General features: G+C 45.8%; 1 protein-coding gene across 8 annotated transcripts in view; it reads right to left on the bottom strand.

The window, feature by feature from the left end:
• Positions 1–22,733, bottom strand: part of TENM4 (teneurin transmembrane protein 4) — a 1,485,534-nt gene that overhangs the window by 80,221 nt on the left and 1,382,580 nt on the right. For 5 of the 8 annotated variants that reach the window (XM_077298663.1, XM_077298665.1, XM_077298668.1 and 2 more), the window contains 4 exons: positions 21,036–21,221; positions 16,856–16,882; positions 8,618–8,764; positions 13–229 (listed from right to left, as the gene is read on the bottom strand). In XM_077298663.1, coding sequence (XP_077154778.1) covers positions 13–229; positions 8,618–8,764; positions 16,856–16,882; positions 21,036–21,221 — 577 coding nt within the window. The remainder of the gene's footprint in view (positions 1–12; positions 230–8,617; positions 8,765–16,855; positions 16,883–21,035; positions 21,222–22,733) is intronic. The other 3 variants (XM_077298666.1, XM_077298667.1, XM_077298669.1) reach the window with 1 other exon arrangement.

Below are 22,733 nucleotides of genomic sequence, written 5' to 3'. Positions count from 1 at the left end.
TAGTATACTGACCCTGCATCAAAGGGGTTCTCTCCTGGAATGGAATGAGTGCTGTCCCGGCCAATCAAAAATTTAATCCGGTGGTAGAAAGACTGCAGGTTCTGATGGGTCACGGGGGCTTGGGTCTCCTGGATTATATCGAGAGGGTCCGGGGAGCCCAGGCACAGTGCGTTTGTCTGACAGGCTTGCTGCAGGCAGCAGTCGGGGTCCAGGCAATCCGTCAGCCCGTCTGTAAAACAAATACCTGAGGGTTAATAACATTTATAACACTAGTAACGGGAGGAATGAGATTCTGCCCCCCGGTGGTTATCGGTCATGGACCCCTCCCACAAAGCAGCCCCGATATACTTGATCACATGTCACAGAATATGTAGGGGAGGAGGCGCAGGACACAAGAGACCTGAGTGACCCCCATGATCCACACTAATCGTATCCAAGCACTGTCTGAAGCAAACTGACCAATCACCTAGAAAGATTTCCTGGTTACTATGGGAAACAGTCAACAAGCGTGTCATGGTACAACAACTAATGAGGAATGTGAGGGGGCAGCATGTACTACATCAGACAACACAGCAAGAATAAATATCACAAGAGAAAACACTGTACCAGGAGGAGACACAGACCACAGCTCGGAAATGTGCAGAATAGTGAGTGCAGCTCTGGGGTATAATACAGGATGTAACTCAGGATCAGTAATGTAATGTATGTACACAGTGACTGCACCAGCAGAATAGTGAGTGCAGCTCTGGAGTATGATACAGGATGTAACTCAGGATCAGTAATGTAATGTATGTACACAGTGACAGCACCAGCAGAATAGTGAGTGCAGCTCTGGAGTATGATACAGGATGTAACTCAGGATCAGTAATGTAATGTATGTACACAGTGACTGCAGCAGCAGAATAGTGAGTGCAGCTCTGGAGTATAATACAGGATGTAACTCAGGATCAGTAATGTAATGTATGTACACAGTGACTGCACCAGCAGAATAGTGAGTGCAGCTCTGGGGTATAATACAGGATGTATCTCAGGATCAGTAATGTAATGTCTGTACACAGTGACAGCACCAGCAGAATAGTGAGTGCAGCTCTGGAGTATGATACAGGATGTAACTCAGGATCAGTAATGTAATGTATGTACACAGTGACTGCAGCAGCAGAATAGTGAGTGCAGCTCTGGAGTATAATACAGGATGTAACTCAGGATCAGTAATGTAATGTATGTACACAGTGACTGCACCAGCAGAATAGTGAGTGCAGCTCTGGGGTATAATACAGGATGTATCTCAGGATCAGTAATGTAATGTCTGTACACAGTGACAGCACCAGCAGAATAGTGAGTGCAGCTCTGGGGTATAATACAGGATGTAACTCAGGATCAGTAATGTAATGTCTGTACACAGTGACTGCACCAGCAGAATAGTGAGTGCAGCTCTGGTGTATAATACAGGATGTAACTCAGGATCAGTAATGTAATGTATGTACACAGTGACTGCACCAGCAGAATAGTGAGTGCAGCTCTGGAGTATAATACAGGATGTAACTCAGGATCAGTAATGTAATGTATGTACACAGTGACTGCACCAGCAGAATAGTGAGTGCAGCTCTGGGGTATAATACAGGATGTATCTCAGGATCAGTAATGTAATGTCTGTACACAGTGACAGCACCAGCAGAATAGTGAGTGCAGCTCTGGAGTATGATACAGGATGTAACTCAGGATCAGTAATGTAATGTATGTACACAGTGACTGCAGCAGCAGAATAGTGAGTGCAGCTCTGGAGTATAATACAGGATGTAACTCAGGATCAGTAATGTAATGTATGTACACAGTGACTGCACCAGCAGAATAGTGAGTGCAGCTCTGGGGTATAATACAGGATGTATCTCAGGATCAGTAATGTAATGTCTGTACACAGTGACAGCACCAGCAGAATAGTGAGTGCAGCTCTGGGGTATAATACAGGATGTAACTCAGGATCAGTAATGTAATGTCTGTACACAGTGACTGCACCAGCAGAATAGTGAGTGCAGCTCTGGTGTATAATACAGGATGTAACTCAGGATCAGTAATGTAATGTATGTACACAGTGACTGCACCAGCAGAATAGTGAGTGCAGCTCTGGAGTGTAATACAGGATGTAACTCAGGATCAGTACCGCCGTCCATTACAGACCTTGTGTCGGACAGCGCTCACTTTCTCACTTTATACAGAGGGACTTCACTGTTAGCAATGAACAGCAATGATCATAGGAAAAGACAGTGAGGAGGTATCGGGCCCTTTCTCCCTCCGCCGTCTCTTAGAAACATTAGTGCAGAATCTGTGCTCTGCGAGTGCCGCAGCCGTCGGTGGTTTCTGGAGTAGTCACTTGTGGAGTCACTCGGCTGTGAGAAGAACGATCCGTCCACATGGCGACATCTGCCAGACGAGAGGAAGAAAAAAAATCTTGCACAGAGAAGCCAGAAGGACCTGAAGTATTTCGTTACTCCGGAGCATCGTGCAATCAGCTGGATAGAGAGGCTTCTGAGGGCGTTTGGGAGAAAGACGAGGGTTTGATGAGTTTCGTGTGAGAACAGAGCGCTGCAGACGTGCGACAGTCCGATGTACCAGAGGGGACTGTACAGTGCTGCGGAATATGTTGGCGCCATAGAAATATTATATTTACATGGAGCTGCAGGTAAATCCAACACAATATTCTAACTCGCAGGGGTTGAGAACAAATCCGGCTCTGCTTCATCTGTAGTAGTATCGTAACCGGCTATAAACGTTCAGTGCGCTGATTCTACAGGGGATTACACGGGATGTGCGACCTCAAGGACGCGTGCTGGGGGGGGGGGGGGTCAAATGTAAAATGTATTGGGGCCAGAGTCCGCCAAGCATAGGAGAACCCACGTCCGCCACTGTAGCAGAGCTCGGATTTTCCTTTGATACCACTCATGTAGTTGCCACGATTCATCGTCCGTGCTTTTACATAGGACTGCACCGAATCTTCCGCATTGTGCCAGCTCTTGGAGTTAGTGCAGTGTTCACCTTTGCTACATTTGCATATGTTTTACAGAGGAGACATTCGGCTCATTACGTGGAACAGTTGATCTTTACGATGCGAGCAGCTTCCAGTAGGAAAAAAATCTTGTTTTATGATGTCAATTAAGGAAATCTCCTGGTTTATGATATCCGCACTTACACTAATCCGCCTCCGTGAGCCGAGTAATTCCAGAGTCAGACGGAGCAGGATTAGCCCTCGCTCTGCACGGTGGCAGGAAGAAAAGTCCCAATAACCGGTCCTCGCATGTACATGACAAGGGGTAATAAGCAGATAGTGCCCCTGTAACAGCCCCACCCACGGTCAGTGCCCCTGTAACAGCCCCACCCACGGTCAGTGCCTCTGTAACAGCCCCACCCACGGTCAGTGCCTCTGTAACAGCCCCACCCACGGCCAGTGCCCCTGTATCAGCCCCACCCACGGTCAGTGCCCCTGTAACAGCTCCACCCACGGTCAGTGCCTCTAACAGCCCAACCCACGGTCAGTGCCCCTGTAACAGCCCAACCCACGGTCAGTGCCCCTGTAACAGCCCCACCCACGGTCAGTGCCCCTGTAACAGCCCCACCCACGGTCAGTGCCCCTGTAACAGCTCCACCCACGGTCAGTGCCCCTGTAACAGCTCCACCCACGGTCAGTGCCTCTAACAGCCCAACCCACGGTCAGTGCCCCTGTAACAGCCCCACCCACGGTCAGTGCCCCTGTAACAGCTCCACCCACGGTCAGTGCCCCTGTAACAGCTCCACCCACGGTCAGTGCCTCTAACAGCCCAACCCACGGTCAGTGCCCCTGTAACAGCTCCACCCACGGTCAGTGCCCCTGTAACAGCTCCACCCACGGTCAGTGCCTCTGTAACAGCCCAACCCACGGTCAGTGCCCCTGTAACAGCCCCACCCACGGTCAGTGCCCCTGTAACAGCCCCACCCACGGTCAGTGCCCCTGTAACAGCCCCACCCACGGCCAGTGCCCCTGTAACAGCCCCACCCACGGTCAGTGCCCCTGTAACAGCCCCACCCACGGTCAGTGCCCCTCTAACAGCCCCACCCACGGTCAGTGCCCCTGTAACAGCCCCACCCACGGTCAGTGCCCCTCTAACAGCCCCACCCACGGTCAGTGCCCCTGTACCAGCCCCACCCACGGTTATGGCCCCTCTAACAGCCCCACCCACGGTCAGTGCCCCTGTACCAGCCCCACCCACGGTCAGTGCCCCTGTAACAGCCCCACCCACGGTCAGTGCCCCTGTAACAGCCCCACCCACGGTCAGTGCCCTCGTAGCAGCCCCACCCACGGTCAGTGCCCTCGTAATAGTCCCAGCCACGATCAGTGCCTCCTTAACAGCCTCACTCAATGTCAGTGCCCTCGTAACAGCCCCCACGGTCAGTGCCCCTGTAATAGTCCCACCCACACAGTGGCCCTCGCAACAGCTTCACTCAATGTCAGTGCCACAGTAACAGCCCCACCCAGTCAGAGAGTCTGTGCCCCCATAACTCTTCCAGCCATAGTCCACTCCCTGTAGTACAGTGGTAGCATACTCATGCAGTTATGAGGCAGTGACCCAGCAAAGTTCCAAACAAATGTCTCTTTAATGTGTTTACTTCACAGCATTAATGTCCAACTCAAACACAGAACACGATATCCTCCAGATTGCAGCCGGGCACATAACCTCTTGATTAGTCACTAAACACGCCAGTCCACCTCTGACCTGTTGCCGTGGGAGACTGCACTGCGGTGTTAATGTTCTACTCACAGCTTTACACAGTACAGAATATCCTCCGGATCACAGCCGGGTACCATATCCTCCAGTTTACAGTCACTAAACACACCAGTCCTCCTTCGGGCACGGGACAGTCTACCTCCGGTTCAACGCCGGGCACAAGACAGTCCACCTCCGAGACCAGTTGCCATGGGCGACAGCACCGCTGTGGGTCCAAGGTGTCGCAGCTCCCCTGGCTGTTTGGCTCCACTGGCCTGTGTTGATCTCACAGGTGGAGCTCTGCAAAGCCGACTGCTCTGCACTCCTCCAGACACCAGACTGGCACTGCCTCTGAACCTGACACAAAAACTCTATACTACAGGGTTTTTAACTAGCAACCTGTGGCCTTCAGCCACATGGAAAACCCAGCCAGGCATGAAACGGACTGCGACACTACCGTCCTGCATTCTGTTTCGAAATACAAGAGCCCAGGGCAGGTTTTCCCTAAATCTGCCTTGGACAACCAGCATGTCCAAGGCCTATACTCACTTTAGTCTGCATTGCAACCACAGCTACGCCTGTGACTGCAATGCTCTCTTATGGCCTCAATATGCCTCCATGCGCATCCTGGGGGGGAACATACAGCGACCCCTACCAGTCACTGCCTCACAGCCCCCATAACTCTTCCAGCCACAGTCCGTGCCCCCATAACTCTTCCAGCCACAGTCCGTACCCCATACCACTTCCAGCCACAGTCCAAACCTCTATTTCACTGCCAGCCACAGTCTGCCCCCATATCATTGCAGGGACATTCAGAGCCCACAGCACTCTACAGTCAGTGCCCCCCCTAATAGTGCTCTGTACCACTAACCGTCACGGTCAATCGTTCAGATACCCCAATAATAGTATCTGACGCTCCTCTTGGCACCAGAGTCCCCTTTACTTCCGTGGTTGTTGCCATCACGCCCGCACTGCTGGTTACTTTGCCTTGTAAGATATCCGAGCGCTCCTCATGAATGCTGATATTTAATAACTCCTGATAAACAATCTGACACCTTACAAATGTGGATTTCATCAAGAAAGTAGATACAAGGGGAGACAGCTGTGAAGATGACCTTATGTGATACGCCATTTATATCAAGTCTGGACTGGATACAAGATATCATATGTAACGGCAAGCGACAGACCCCCGAAAGAGCATAATATGAGGAGGAAAGGCAGATAATGTCTCATGTAACGGCAAAATGTAAAAATGGTAACCGAGTATATGTACTGCATGTACACGCTCAAGAAACAACTACTACTGATCCTGAGTTACATCTTGTATAATCCCCCAGAGCTGCACTCACTATTCTGCTGGTGCAGTCACTGTGTACATACATTACATTGCTGATCCTGAGTTACATCCTGTATCCTGTATTATACCCCAGAGCTGCACTCACTATTCTGCTGGTGCAGTCACTGTGTACATACATTACTGATCCTGAGTTACGTCCTGCATTATACTCCAGAGCTGCACTCACAATTCTGCTGGTGCAGTCACTGTGTACATACATTACATTACTGATCCCGAGTTACCTCCTGTATTATACTCCAGAGCTGCACTCACTATTCTGCTGGTGCAGTCACTGTGTACATACATTACTGATCCTGAGTTACATCCTGTATTATACCCCAGAGCTGCACTCACTATTCTGCTGGTGCAGTCACTGTGTGCATACATTACATTACTGATCCTGAGTTACATCCTGTATTATACCCCAGAGCTGCACTCACTATTCTGCTGGTGCAGTCACTGTGTACATACATTACATTACTGATCCTGAGTTACATCCTGTATTATACTCCAGAGCTGCACTCACTATTCTGCTGGTGCAGTCACTGTGTACATACATTACATTACTGATCCTGAGTTACATCCTATATTATACTCCAGAGCTGCACTCACTATTCTGCTGGTGCAGTCACTGTGTACATACATTACATTACTGATCCTGAGTTACATCCTGTATTATACTCCAGAGCTGCACTCACTATTCTGCTGGTGCAGTCACTGTATACATACATTACATTACTGATCCTGAGTTACATCCTGTATTATACTCCAGAGCTGCACTCACTATTCTGCTGGTGCAGTCACTGTGTACATACATTACTGATCCTGAGTTACATCCTGTATTATACCCCAGAGCTGCACTCACTATTCTGCTGGTGCAGTCACTGTGTACATACATTATATTACTGATCCTGAGTTACATCCTGTATTATACTCCAGAGCTGCACTCACTATTCTGCTGGTGCAGTCACAGTGTACATACATTACATTACTGATCCTGAGTTACATCCTGTATTATACTCCAGAGCTGCACTCACTATTCTGCTGGTGCAGTCACTGTATACATACATTACATTACTGCTCCTGAGTTACATCCTGTATTATACTCCAGAGCTGCACTCACTATTCTGCTGGTGCAGTCACTGTGTACATACATTACATTACTGATCCTGAGTTACATCCTGTATTATACCCCAGAGCTGCACTCACTATTCTGCTGGTGCAGTCACTGTGTACATACATTACATTACTGATCCTGAGTTACATCCTGTATTATACTCCAGAGCTGCACTCACTATTCTGCTGGTGCAGTCACAGTGTACATACATTACATTACTGATCCTGAGCTACATCCTGTATTATACTCCAGAGCTGCACTCACTATTCTGCTGGTGCAGTCACTGTATACATACATTACATTACTGCTCCTGAGTTACATCCTGTATTATACTCCAGAGCTGCACTCACTATTCTGCTGGTGCAGTCACTGTATACATACATTACATTACTGCTCCTGAGTTACATCCTGTATTATACTCCAGAGCTGCGCTCACTATTCTGCTGGTGCAGTCACTATGTACATACATTACATTACTGATCCTGAGTTACATCCTGTATTATACTCCAGAGCTGCACTCACTATTCTGCTGGTGCAGTCACAGTGTACATACATTACATTACTGATCCTGAGCTACATCCTGTATTATACTCCAGAGCTGCACTCACTATTCTGCTGGTGCAGTCACTGTATACATACATTACATTACTGCTCCTGAGTTACATCCTGTATTATACCCCAGAGCTGCACTCACTATTCTGCTGGTGCAGTCACTGTATACATACATTACATTACTGCTCCTGAGTTACATCCTGTATTATACCCCAGAGCTGCACTCACTATTCTGCTGGTGCAGTCACTATGTACATACATTACATTACTGATCCTGAGTTACATCCTGTATTATACTCCAGAGCTGCACTCACTATTCTGCTGGTGCAGTCTGGCTGAGCACTCCTGGGTATTGGGGAGTCCGGAGAGGTAGCTGTCAGCCATGTATACTGTATCACTGTCCCAGTGCATCATATGAGCTCAGCTACGTGTCTAGGGCGGGTGTGATGACCTGCTTGTTGACTGTTTCTTTACACTAAAGGTTAATGGAGGTTATACAAGGTAATGGACACAGGGACCCTGAGCACATTGTAGTACAAACGGACCGTCCCTTTAAACCAATAGCGCAAAGTGTTAATAAGGGATTTGGGGTTATGTCTTCCAGGCCCTAAACAAATAAACGGCGTTGGCGGTATTGTGACTATTAAGCCGGCGCGGTTTTCTTCGGCTTGAAGTGCGTGGAAATGACCCTCAGATTGAAGCGAGCGGATTTTGACGATAATTATAGGGGAAGTAAATGACAAACATTACCTGCACGCAAATAATGGCCGCGCGCCTCCTGCAATTACCCCATCAGGAGGACGGATGAATGACAAGCACTCCGTATAATTACACTGAGAGGGACGCTTCCACCATTACCACCGCCAGCACGGTGCTTACCGGCATCGTTATCCTTGCCGTCGCTGCAGGCGGTCTCCATAGACGTGTCACATCCCGAGCCCCTCCATCCGAGCTGACACACGCAGTTCCAGCCGTTCATGTCCAGCGTGCACCTGCCGTTGCCGTTACACAAGCCGGGGCATCCCTCTGCAAGAAGAGCCAGACAAGGGCAGTGCCCGTTATAGAGCGGGCAAGACGGGCGCCATGATATTCTAATCTTCGATATCATGCTACAAATGTCGGAGTCCCACCGCACGCCTCTGTGACTGGACAGGTGGCTCTGTTCATTCATTTCTATGGGACTTCCCGTAGAAGTCAACGGAGAGATCTGTACTTACAAGGGCTGTAAATGGGTTCTTGAAGTGAGACTTGCATATATCTTGAGATTTATGGCCCCATTTTCAGCCCCTGCAAGTGCAGACTACTATGAGACCTATGCAAAACTCCCATAGAAATGAACGGAGAGGCGCACCTGTCCGTTCACATCTATCGGGCATTTATAGCTTAACCACAGAATAAATGTCCAAGAACGGAATGCCCCTTTAAGTTTGCTGCGGAGTGCCGCTTTATGTTTAGGTTGAGCCTGATACAGCAAAGGCTGAGCCCCCAACTCAGGGAATGGGGCAGGAACAGCCTCTGCAAAAAGGAAGTATCTGGGACCAAGAAACAGTGCCGGGAATACAGTGCTGCAGCCCAATAAATTAGCAAATAACTGGGGGAGTTGGCGCTCCGCCGACCTGATACTGTGCAGGATTTCAGTACCTGTCACTTAGGAGGAGATGAGTAGTTAGATGGGGATTACCGAGCAGAGCTGTCAGGACTCGTCCTTGGGCATTCATATTCGGCAGGCATGCACGTTCTTCTCGGGGCAGTTATCAGTTTAGTAGGAATAAACCTTCTGCCAGACTCCCTCTATGTGTATCACAGCCCGGTCCTGTAACCAGCAGCTGTGTGAGCTGGACAGGTTCTCTGCAGGAAAACATTAACATTTCCGTTCACTGACAGCTAGCAGAGCTTGTGAAAAGTTGGGATTTGAAACGCAGTATTTTATAAAGTTGCCAAGCTTTATCTGCATGAAGTTGGAACCTCCCCTTTAATTTCCAGCCATATATATCTATGAATGGTCCACTCTGCACTCAATGGTATGGGGCAAATCTGTTCATCGTAAAATTTAAAGGGCAATGATGTTATTTTATTTCTGTCCAGAAAAACATCTTCAATCCAGTACCCAACAGTCTGGAAATTCTGCTAAACTGCAGAACGGCAAAGTAATCTGAAACAACCAGGGCAGAGTGGCTCACTGATGGATGATGGCCTAAGCGGTACTTTTCAGCCATACAGTGCACAGACAATAAAACCTTACAGTATGGCCGCCCACATAAGAATGCCCTGTTTGTCTAAATACATTGTTATACAAAGCTGCCACCAACATGCACAGCTAAAAATATACTGTAGACTGCCTAAATAGCAGCGTCATACAATGCCACAGTACATTCTGCCATCTAGTGCTCAAATGTCCTAAGCAACAAGTTCATACATCAAGTAATCCAACAATAGTGCCCTACAATGTATTGAGCACTGTATGGCAGTATTAAAGTGCCATACAATGCCTGAATTAATACGGTCATACAGTGCTCAATAAACATGCCATATAATGCCTGAATCAATGCGGTCATACAGTGCTCAATAACCGTACAATACAATGCCTGAATTAATGCTGTCATACAGTGCTCAATAAAAGGGCCATATAATGCCCAAATTCATGGTGTCATACAGTGTTCAATAAAAGTACCATACAATGCCTAAATTAATGCTGTCATACAGTGCTCAATAAAAGTGCCATATAATGCCTGAATTAATGCTGCCATACAGTGCTCAATAAACGTGCAATATAATGCCTGAATTAATGCTGTCATTCAGTGCTCAATAAACGTGCCATACAATGCCTGAATTAATGCTGCCATACAGTGCTCAATAAACGTGCCATATAATGCCTGAATTAATGCTGTCATTCAGTGCTCAATAAACGTGCCATACAATGCCTGAATTAATGCTGCCATACAGTGCTCAATAAACATACCACACAATGTCTACATTAATACTACCATACAGTCCTCAACAAAAGTGCCATACAATGCCATATAGTGCTCAAACAATATCACTAAAGAGTGACAATGTAACCACTTCACATATAAAGCAATCCAATATCAAAGTCATACAATGCCTAAATTAATACCATCATACAGTGATCAAATTATACCCCCACAGAGTGGCTAAGTAACAACTTCATACAAAAAGGCAATTCAATAACAGTGCCACACAATGCATAAGCGAATACCGTCAAATAATACTCAACACCACAACAGAATGAAAGAGTAACAACTTCATAAAGCAATCCATTAATATGGCCATTCAATGCCTAAGTTAATAGCACCAGATAGAGCACAAATAATACCAACAGACAGTAATTCGAAGAACAGCTCCATACATAAAGTAATCGGATAAGAGGGCCACACAATGCTCAAGTAAATATCACCATACAGTGCTCAAATAATATAAACAGAGAGACCAAATAACTTTGTATGGAAGTAAATCATAATCCAGACACACAATACTTAGTACCGCCTTAGAGTGCTCAAATAATGTGACAAAAGAACAGCGCCTGCCACACATTGTCAAATAATACCGCTATACAATACCATCAGGATTCAAGGTGCCAGGTCATTAGTGGCGCCACTTTTTTATGCATACATGCTGGATTATAGGATTTTTCCTATATTTGGGTATAGCGGTAAAAAATATTTCCTATATGTGGCAGTATAAACGTTGTGTGCAATGCAAATGGTGAAATCTACAGGAAAGTGTTGGAAAATTGTGCCGAAACCTACGTTTTCTTTTTTTTCTGGCACTGAAAACTTTGTCCTAATGATACAAGAGGTTTGTAGTGAAATCTTCTACACGAGCGCCACGTGAAATGCAAGGTAAGATGATGGCGGGGGTAATTATGGAGATATGATGGACGGGAGAGGTGACGCTGATGATGGCAGCAGCGACTGGCGCTCACACCGGGTGCGATTACCATCTCTTCTCACAATGTAATCACAGCGTAATAGAGGAAAAGGGGATAATGTGCGACTAAACGAACGGCAGCTGCAATTATACCGCCCTGTCCCCTGCAGATTGTGCCGTCATGCTACACACCAAGGTTACATAGAAGGACTGGGAAACATTTCATCCTACGGTTCAGTCTTAGGTCTTTACAGGAGTTGTCCAGGATTTGAGAAACATGGCTTCCTTCTTCTTCTTCTTCTTCTTCCAAAAACAGCGCCACCTTTTTCTACAGGTTGTGTGTGGTATTGCAGCTCAACTCCATTCACTTACATAAAGAGCAGCTCCTGAAACTATTTAATAGAATTTATATTTCAATCCTTCTCCATCTTCAAGATTGCGGCTTGCTGTCAGTGAATAGGAATTTCTTTGTTTACACCCAGAGGGTTGTACAGCATTAGTAAAATATGGCTTCTTTATGTCAGAAACAGCGCCACCCCTGGTCATGGGTTGTGTGTGGTATTGCAGCACAGCTTCACTTCAACTGCAATACCAGACACAACCTATTAGTTAGAGGTGGCGACGCCTATTCTGAAAGAAAGGTGTAGTATTTTTCAAATTCTGGACAACCCCTTTAAGACCTAGCACTTTGCACAGCTGGTGGTTCGCTACAGTGATTTCATCCAGATTAGGAAATAATCCATGAGGTCATATATTTCATGGATACATTGTAGCAAATCTTCATGACAGGAGAGAGATGTGCGCACACAGAAGCACTCACAGCACGCACACTATGCACACTCTCTGCAGCACACACAACACTTCTGCATGTAGACAATATGCACACTTAGCCCCGCTTTATATACACATACATCTCTGCTACAAGTGCATGTACACACTCAAAACTCTGCTGTATGTACACAGACCGCTCTGCTACACACACAGCTCTGCTACTCACAACTCTGTTATACAGACACAGCTCTGCTACACACATACAAATAGCTCCATTATGTCAAACCACACACAGCACAGACCTTCTACAGTTACAAACACACACAGCTCTGCTTTGCTATGTTACATACACACAGCTCTGCTACATTACATACACACACAGCTCTGCTACATTATACACAGCACTGCTACATTATACACACACAACTCTGCTACTCACAACTCTGTTATACAGACACAGCTCTGAAATAAAACATACATACAAACGCACAGCTCTGCTACACACTTACATAAATAGCTCCAATACGTCAAACCACACACAGATCTTCTACAGAAACACACACAGCTTTGCTATGCTACATTATACACACAGCTCTGCTACATTATACACACAGCCCTGCTACGTTATACACACAGCTCTGCTACGTTATACACACAGCTCTGCTACGTTATACACACAGCTCTGCTACGTTATACACACAGCTCTGCTACGTTATACACACAGCTCTGCTACATTATACACACAGCTCTGCTACATTATACACACAGCTCTGCTACATTATACACACAGCTCTGCTACGTTATACCCACATATTGCTCTGCTAGAGCACAATCACACAGCTCTGCCACATCACACACACAGTGTGAACACCATCACACTCACCTGTCCTGAAAGACCCTTCATCTCGCCAGGACCAGCGGGGTCAGTGCAGTTTAATGATGTGCAGCTCCTGGCCGCTTCCTCTCCTGCTCTACACCAATCACTGCTCACTGACAAAGCAATAAAATGTAACCTTTATTAACCAATAATTAATAGTGTAAAATATACAGACCGCGCCGTCACTATTCACACCCGGATGATTAGTCAGAGGGTGACAAATATATATATTTCGCCTACCACCCCCCCGTCTCTACATAAAAGATGAGGCGGAAACTGCTCCCTCAATTTCACAGGTCCCTTGTCTCAAGGGTGTGAAGAGCGAGTGCACTGTCTGTATATTTCAGATTATTAATTATTGGTTAATAAAGGTTAAGTTTTATCCCTTTGTCAATTTTGTGGCCTAATATTGGGGATATGTCTACGACAATGTCAGTGATTCGTGCCCTGCACCAACCAGACCGATCAGGGAGCTGTGCTGCTGCAGAACGAGGTGTGAGTGTCCTCCCCCATCACCAGAAGCCGCCCCCAGACTAGAAAACACACCGAGATTGTGTTATGCTAAAAAGTAGTGTGCTTTATGGCTCCAAAAATACCACGTGTAATGTAAGCCAGATAGATTGATAGATATGGGACAGATAATAGATAGATAAATAGATAGATAGATAATAGATTAGATAGATAGATAGATAGATAGATAGATAGATAGATAGATAGATAGATAGATAGATAAGATAGATACTAGATAGATAATCTACTATATAATTGTCTAAGGGTCACTTCCGTCTGTACTTCTTTCTTTCTGTCACGGATATTCATTCGCTGATTGGTCGCGGCAGCCATGACAGGCAGCTGGCGAGACCAATCAACGACGGGCACAGTCCGATTAGTTCCTTCCTACTCCCCTGCAGTCAGTGCCCGGCGCCCGCTCCATACGCCGCGCAGTCACCGCTCACACAGGGTTAATGCCAGCAGTAACGGACCGCGTTATGCCGCGGGTAACTCACGCGACATCATCACACCCTGGGACCGGAAGCTGCTGCCTGTACCGCACACAGGCGACAGAACTACAAGTATGGTGAGTATGTTAGAACTACAAGGGGCCCTCAGATCGGAAGGTGAGTATATGTTTATTTTTTATTTTTTAACCTGTGACATACGTGGCTGGGCAATATACTACGTCGCTGTGCAATATACTACGTGGACATGCATATTCTAGAATACCCGATGCGTTAGAATCGGGCCACCATCTAGTAGATAGTTAATAGACAATAGATAGATAATAGATAGATAATAGGTGATAGATAGATAATAGATAGATAATAGATAGATAGATAGATAGATAGATAGATAGATAGATAGATAGATAGATAGATAGATAATAGAGATTTTATTTTGGGGGTAATTAGTCACAGTTAAACCAAGTTGTAATAACTGGAGACCCGTCAGTAAGTATCAGGCGGTGACTGGCAGCGGAGGAGAGCGCAGGGAGATTTGCTGCCAGAGCTGTAACTTTTAATGAAATTCGGGCCCCGTCAAGTGAATAGTTTTGGAAAACATTCAGAATAGCAAAATATTCATAGCTGACTGGTTCATTTCAGCAGCGACTCAATTAACGTATTGAAAGCGCCAGATAAAAAGCCAATAATTAGTTAAGACAAATGGATCTGGAAAAGGAAACGCTGATATTCAGACACGGGCGCCGCGCTCTCCAACCAAAACGGCTTCCTTTAACGTCATTTTCTTATCAAATCTGAATATAAAAGGTTTTACCCAAGAGGCTTCAATTCTACTTAACCCTTCACAGCCCAGGATTATAAAACAAAATTGTAAGTTTTATTTTCAGAAAACCGAAGCCACATCCGTCCATAGTCTGTCAGCATAAAATGACTGTTCAAACCAAGCACAGGCGATCGGTGCACCCGGGGCACAGCCAGTTGGGTCACTGCACCCTCCCACCTACTTGTTCATCATCTCTGTCCTTATTTGACTCCTGAAAAGCCAGAGCTGCCAATCAAAAGACAGGAGGGTGGAGAATGATGGGGAGGTGCACAGAATGGATTCTCGCATCAGGTGCCCATGCTTTGTTTGAACAGTCATTTTCTGCTGACAGATTCCCTTTAAATGGAAAGAACTACAAAATCAATCATAGATCGTCCCTTTAAATTCACCTTACTCCATAGTGACCAAATCTGGTGCAACTTTTTGGGCCGATGTTGATAATCACTCCTGAAGAAGGGCACCAGGAAAATATTGGAAAGCTTTTTGATGCCTGTTGTCTGACCTGGTTTTCATGTCCCCGGGCACCATCAGACCCCTAGGTTACTGATAGAGACCCCCTTTTATTCATTGCATCCATGATGGACAAAACTAAATCACCCCAGAACTATTTGCTAAAACCTCCTATGACTCCATACTTTTGTTTAATGGCCAACCAGGTATGATCCTGTTGTGTCCTCCTTGAAAAAGCGAGTTGTGCACTTTTATCCACTCTCCTTTCAGACTTTAAAGGGGACCTATCACTTGTCATAAATATATTTATTTTGTTCCCTGATGTAAAGGCCGCTATTCTCCTGATTATGGCGTAGTTTTCCTTTTTTTCCTGCGCCTCTCCGTTCCAGAGTTATGGCCACTTTTTCCTCATATGGAAAAAAAAGTTTATTTTTAGCCAACTGGGAGACCTTTTCAAGGCACGCCCACGAAGAACTGCTGTGAACCACGCCCACTTGGCCAAAAAGGACAAGATTTCTATACAGGGAAGAGAGGGCCATATCTCAGGAACGGAGAGGCGCAGGAACAAAAGAAAGACAACGCCGGATTCAGGAGAACAGCGGCGTTTACACCAGGTAGAAAAATTAACAGGTTGTCTATACAAAAACCATAAGACATCAGATGTAGGTCTCATTTTTGGGCATTGTCAGACACCTTGTTCTGAACTAAAGAGTGTAGTGTGGATAAAATGGATACGGGGACGCACAATAAACAAATATGGCTTCTTTTCTGGTGCTGGTTCTCATCACTCCAGCCCTGAATCCTGGGGTAAGATGTCCTAGAGGTTATTGCCCCTACCGTTAGTAGAAATGGGCGATATGACGTCCACTGGTGGACAGGAGAACCATCAAAACTTCTTTCAGGATGAGCATGGGTGGAGCCAACAGCTTTTTTGTGGATTGTCTCTATAATCTGAATGCTCATTGGATGGTTTTCAGCCAATCACTATAGTTTCCTTCTAAATACTCGCTGGGACCGCCCCTGAGGAGCCAGGTTTATGGCACGCAGATCTTCTGGTAGGTCTATAGTCAGATCTACATAACATGTAACATAATAGCAGAAACTACAGGTCATGTAGTCATGTGTATTAGCGTATGAGCAAATGCAAGCCGATGGAAAAGCAAAAAAAAAAAAATAAAATATGTAAATCTCAAGCCTCCATGATGGTATAACATAAAAAAAAGGTCTCTGTGAGAAGGCGACAAGGACACATGGAAGGGAGGGTGGTGTAGGATACAAAGCAGCGTCAGATGGAAGACGACACAACATTTCTGTGGAAACACAAGACAATAGGAAAACTGATACAATACCTTTCACTACCTTATCCAGATAGTGGGCTTGGGGAATAAAAGACAGGACATTTAAGGTAGGGTTGAGTAAGTGCTGGGTGCTAGCCGGCCGTGCACGGGCTACAAAGGCACAAAGGGACAGAAGAGAAGCCGTGTTACATAGCCAGGAGACAGACGCAGCTCAGAGGAACACACACACATGCACACAGCCTGGAAACCTTTACAATGGAAGCATTCAGAAGGAAGCTGCACTTGGATTTCAGCTCTGGAGAGTTTCTTTCTGCAATAGGTAAAAAGTGCATTCCTTAAAGGGATGGTCCACTTTGGGATTTTTTTTTTTTTAAACAATAACTTTTATTGGTAACCTAATTAAATGGGGTCCTTGATCAGTAAATAATTAAAGGGGTCCCCATATCTGGCAAGGACCACTTTGATGACCTCCTGTTAGCTCAGACTTTCACTAGTCCTGCAGATGAAGGGTCTTCTGACCGCCCATAAGCCCTAGCAGTACAGGAGAACCTATAGATTGGTCTCCCTACAGTTAGGAAGTTGCCCAAGTTTCTCACCACCAGCAGTAGGAACTCCGCCTCCGACAGGCTGACCACCCTAAATCTTTGTATGTTGAGCTTTATGGCTGATAAGGTATTTAGAAGGGTCCTCACGTGCCCCCTGCTGGCTGCATTCTAGGCCACTGTGACTCCCCACAAAGGAGGATATGTTAGGAGTCATCGTTCCTTGCACCAATGCTGCAGGGGGTGCAAGGAAACATCTGCAACCATAATCTATGCACACTTTCCACCAGCAGAGGGCAACCGTGAGAAGCAAAATCCTGCACCCTGTTATCTGCTGAATGCAGCTCTGGATGTGACTGGAGTATAAAATGCAAACTTCTCCAAATAGAAAGGTTCCAAGTGGATCTTGACTCGCCTGCACAGTCCCATATTGGTTTTGAATGCTTCTCAGTCCTATAAAGGCATCCTAAATGCATGAAGCGGAGCAGCGAGGGGGCATTTAGGGGTTTTATTTTTTGACTACAAAGCAGACAATGACACAATGCACATAGAGGAAGGAGGGCTGCGGAGGCGCCATGCAGGTGAGACATTACACAAGGACAAGGAGAAAGCTCACCGCCACATAGAGATCATTGCCAGTCACTGAATGTCCTTTCATCTGTGCCAGATTACTGACTTCTACGGCTTTCCCCTCTCCCCGGGGGGCCGCGCTGCCCTCTGCCCTGTGACCAGGGACCACTTCACCACATTGGTTTCACATTCCATAAATTTACTCAGACAATTCCACAGGTAATAAAGTCTCCAAGGTCAGAGGATGGGGGTCTGCTCACCCATTACAGGGGGTCTGCTCACCCACCACAGGGGGGAGTCTGCTCGCCGACCACAGGGGGTCTTCTTGTCCATCACAGGGGGGGGAGTCTGCTCGCCACCCACAAGGGGGGTCTGCTCGCCCATCACCACAGGGGGTCTACTCACCTATCACAAGGGGTCTACTCACCCACCACAGGGGGTCTCCTCACCCATTACAGGGGATCTGCTCGCCCACCACAGGGGGTCTGCTCATCAATTACAGGGGGTTTGCTTGCCCATCATCACAGGGGGTCTGCTCGCCAATTACAGGGGGTCTGCTCACCCATTACAGGGGATCTGCTCGCCCACCACAGGGGTTCTGCTCCCTCACCACAGGGGGGGGTCTGCTAGCCCACCACAGGGAAAGTCTCGCCCACCACAGGGGGGGTCTGCTCACCCACCACAGGGGGAATCTGCTCGCCCACCACAGGGGGGGGGGGGTCTACTCGCCCCCACTACAGGGGGGTCTGCTCAACCACTCCAGGGGGGTCTACTCACCCATCACAGGGGGGGTCTGCCCGCCCCCCACGGGGGGGGGGGGGGGTCTGCTGGCCCACCACAGGGTGGTCTATTCACCCATCACAGGTTGTCTGATCGCCCACCACAGAGGGGGGGGGGGGGGTCTGCTCACCCACCACAGGGTGGTCTATTCACCCATCACATGGGGTCTGATCGCCCACCACACAGGGGGGGGGGGGGTCTGCTTGCCCACCGACACTGTGGCAAGGAGGAGGGCAACAGTGAAAAGCTTGCGGAGGCTGGTACTGAATGGGGCGCTGTAATGTCAGGTAAAGGGGGATTCCCATATTATTATTTCAAAGGGTGTTCTGGAAATATCACATTTCTGTAATGTTATATTACATTCCTGTAATATGCAAGAGGATGTTCTGGAATTAGAATTTAAATGGATATTCCAAAAATGTCATTTAAAGGGTTAGTCCAGTGAACGCGTGAAAGGTGATCGCTGCTTTTGTGCTACATCCCTTTAACAGTTTTTCCACTGTTTTCCCGGCCACCTTTTCAACGAATTGGGGCCGGCTGCAGTTCCCTGCATGGATAACTTATCGCAGAGGTTCTAGAGCTTTCTAATAGCCTTTGTATTTCAATTCCAAGATCTCTGCTTGCCTCCATACTAATCCTAATAGTTCTCACACCTTCATGTTTTCTACACGTTGCTTCCAGTCTCTGTGAGCTGAACAGCCTGGACTGTAGACTATACTGGACGCAAATGTAACAAACACTCATCGGTGAGGACTATTAGTTATGTATTGGTCCATACCAAGTAGATTACATATGAAAAATCAACTCTAACAGCAAGCAGAGACTTGGGGACTTTAGGACAATGTATACTAGAAAGTTGCAGAACTTTTTAATGTCCAAACATTATACTCATCTAACAGAAATTAGAGAACCCCTTTAAAAGGGAACCGTTCTGGACTGAAACTAGTGGTAAGGCTGGACAGGTCCTAAAATAACAACAAAAACGATACCTGTCTTGTAGTGATCCGATGTACCAGCCCTGAGAAATCGAGCTTTAAAGCTATGTGCAAATTAGCTTGGGGGCGTGTCAATACATTTAGAGGACATAGACACGCCCCCAAAGCACTTCCGGGTTAAATTGTATGCAACTTCGACTCTCGATTACTCAGCGCTGGTACATCGGATCACTACAAGACAGGTATCATTTTTATTGTAAGACTAGGACCTACACAGTCATACCACTAGCTTCAGTGGCAAAATCCTTCTGACACGTTCCCTTTAAGAGCTGTATGGATCAGAATATCTTATTTATTATTAAGATGGATATCTAATGTATTAAAAATAATATATACATAACTCACTTGCACATTGTTACTACGTATAGGGAAAAAAACCAAAATATGATGTGTTGTGTTACACCCGACTCACACACAGCGAGGGACTATCACCATATGAAACCTACGAGTGACTGTGACAAGTGACGTTATGGCCGACTAACACCAAGACAATGAGGGTCCATGACTACAAAATTTGCATTAACAAATGCCCTTAGTTTCCATATCCTTTAAAATCAACTTTAAAAGGACACAGTCACCTTCGAGGGAATTTTTTTTCTTACTTAAATGCATAATTTTTGCAATTGGGTTTCAATAAAAATGTTGCACTGTTTAGGCTTCACACATTCTTTGCTTCCCTGGCAGCAAAGAAAACTGACGATTGGTCAGCGAGCTCCTTAATATATCTTTCCCTGAGCCACTTTCAACTCTGATGTGGTCTGTGATCATAAATCAGCATACAGCTCATATAAAAGAGTAATTGACTTCTCAGAAGGAGCTCGCTGATTGTTTCTTAGTTAGCTCAATCTGCTGCCAGCAATAGACAGCGCAAGACAGAGTCTACAGAAGGTGAACGGTGCAAAATTTTGAATAAAAACCAATTGCAAAAATAATTTGTAGGCCAAAATATTTGCAGTGGAGTAAAAAAACAAAAACAAAAAACAAATGCCTGTTATCCAGTGTGCGTGATCTTCTGTTCAGTGAGCCACCAGATGAGATGGAAAGTATGGTACTACGGGTGAAAGGTCAGTATGGCCCGGCCCAACCAGTGGCATATTCAGCGCACATTCACACTCTCATCGATTGCCCCCGACAGACCAGCTGGCGATTTTTAGGCAATTCTACGCAATAATCTTTTTTTCCTAATCACCAAATGAAAGGACATTTTGTTACAATTGAATATGAGGAAATGATGATGTCAGAACTAAGAACCCAGGACGAAGCTGCACATGCCGCCCGGACGCGCGCCGACGCCGAGCATGCCTCCGTCACTTTGTGCTGTTTTTTTTCCCCCTCTCGTCCTACCAATAGTGCAGTGCTCTCCGTTCCAGCCGGGGCTGCATTCACACTTCCCGTCCCGGCAGGTGCCGTGCTCGTTGCAGCGGGGGTGACATGCCCTCTGATCGCAGGCCGAGCCCATCCAGCCCTCGTCACAGCGGCAGTTGCCTCCGATGCACACGCCGTGGCCACCGCAATCCGACGCACAGATTTCTGCAGGGAAGAAAAAGAAAAGAAAAAAAAAAAATTACTTGATTAATAATTGGATTAACCAACGGTGGATTTTTTTAGTGTTTTCACAATGTCAGCTGACATACTCTGCGCTGCTGGGAGACTGAGCCCTCTGCCATCTCTACACTTTATTTCCCGGATATATATTTCTATCTATCTATCTTTTTTTTTTTTTTTTTCTTCAGCCACCTTGTTTTCCAAGACCCATCCTGTCCATATAACATAATTGGCTGCAGTGTGTGAAATTGATTATCAATTCTAATTACCAGAAACCTCCATTCTTTACACTGCAGGCTGCATCCACATAAAAAAATAAATAAAAAAAAATTGATTATATGTTATAATATATATATATATATATATATATTTATTTCTGTTATATATATATATATATATATATATATATATATATATATATATATATATATATATATATATATATATATATAAAATACATAAAAAAAAAATATATATATATATATATATATATATATATATATATATATATATATATATATATATACAGGTCCTTCTCAAAAAATTAGCATATAGTGTTAAATTTCATTATTTACCATAATGTAATGATTACAATTAAACTTTCATATATTATAGATTCATTATCCACCAACTGAAATTTGTCAGGTCTTTTATTGTTTTAATACTGATGATTTTGGCCTACAACTCCTGAAAACCCAAAAAACCTGTCTCAATAAATTAGCATATTTCACCCGTCCAATCAAATAAAGGTGTTTTTTAATAACAAACAAAAAAACCATCAAATAATAATGTTCAGTTATGCACTCAATACTTGGTCGGGAATCCTTTGGCAGAAATGACTGCTTCATTGCGGCGTGGCATGGAGGCAATCAGCCTGTGACACTGCTGAGATGTTATGGAGGCCCAGGATGCTTCAATAGCGGCCTTAAGCTCATCCAGAGTGTTGGGTCTTGCGTCTCTCAACTTTCTCTTCACAATATCCCACAGATTCTCTATGGGGTTCAGGTCAGGAGAGTTGGCAGGCCAATTGAGCACAGTAATACCATGGTCAGTAAACCATTTACCAGTGGTTTTGGCACTGTGAGCAGGTGCCAGGAAGCATGAAGTGCTCCAAAATCTCCTGCTAGCTAGCTGCATTGACCCTGCCCTTGATGAAACACAGTGGACCAACACCAGCAGCTGACATGGCACCCCACACCATCACTGACTGTGGGTACTTGACACTGGACTTCAGGCATTTTGGCATTTCCTTCTCCCCAGTCTTCCTCCAGACTCTGGCACCTTGATTTCCGAATGACATGCAAAATTTGCTTTCATCAGAAAAAAGTACTTGGGACCACTTAGCAACAGTCCAGTGCTGCTTCTCTGGTTCAAAAGTGGCTTTACCTGGGGAATGCGGCACCTGTAGCCCATTTCCTGCACACGCCTGTGCACGGTGGCTCTGGATGTTTCCACACCAGACTCAGTCCACTGCTTCCTCAGGTTCCCCAAGGTCTG

The sequence above is a fragment of the Ranitomeya variabilis genome, chromosome 3, assembly GCF_051348905.1.
Source record: "Ranitomeya variabilis isolate aRanVar5 chromosome 3, aRanVar5.hap1, whole genome shotgun sequence".
Taxonomy (NCBI): Eukaryota; Metazoa; Chordata; class Amphibia; order Anura; family Dendrobatidae; genus Ranitomeya; species Ranitomeya variabilis.
Note: the sequence above shows the minus strand (reverse complement) of the source record. Positions and strands in the feature narration are given on the sequence as shown.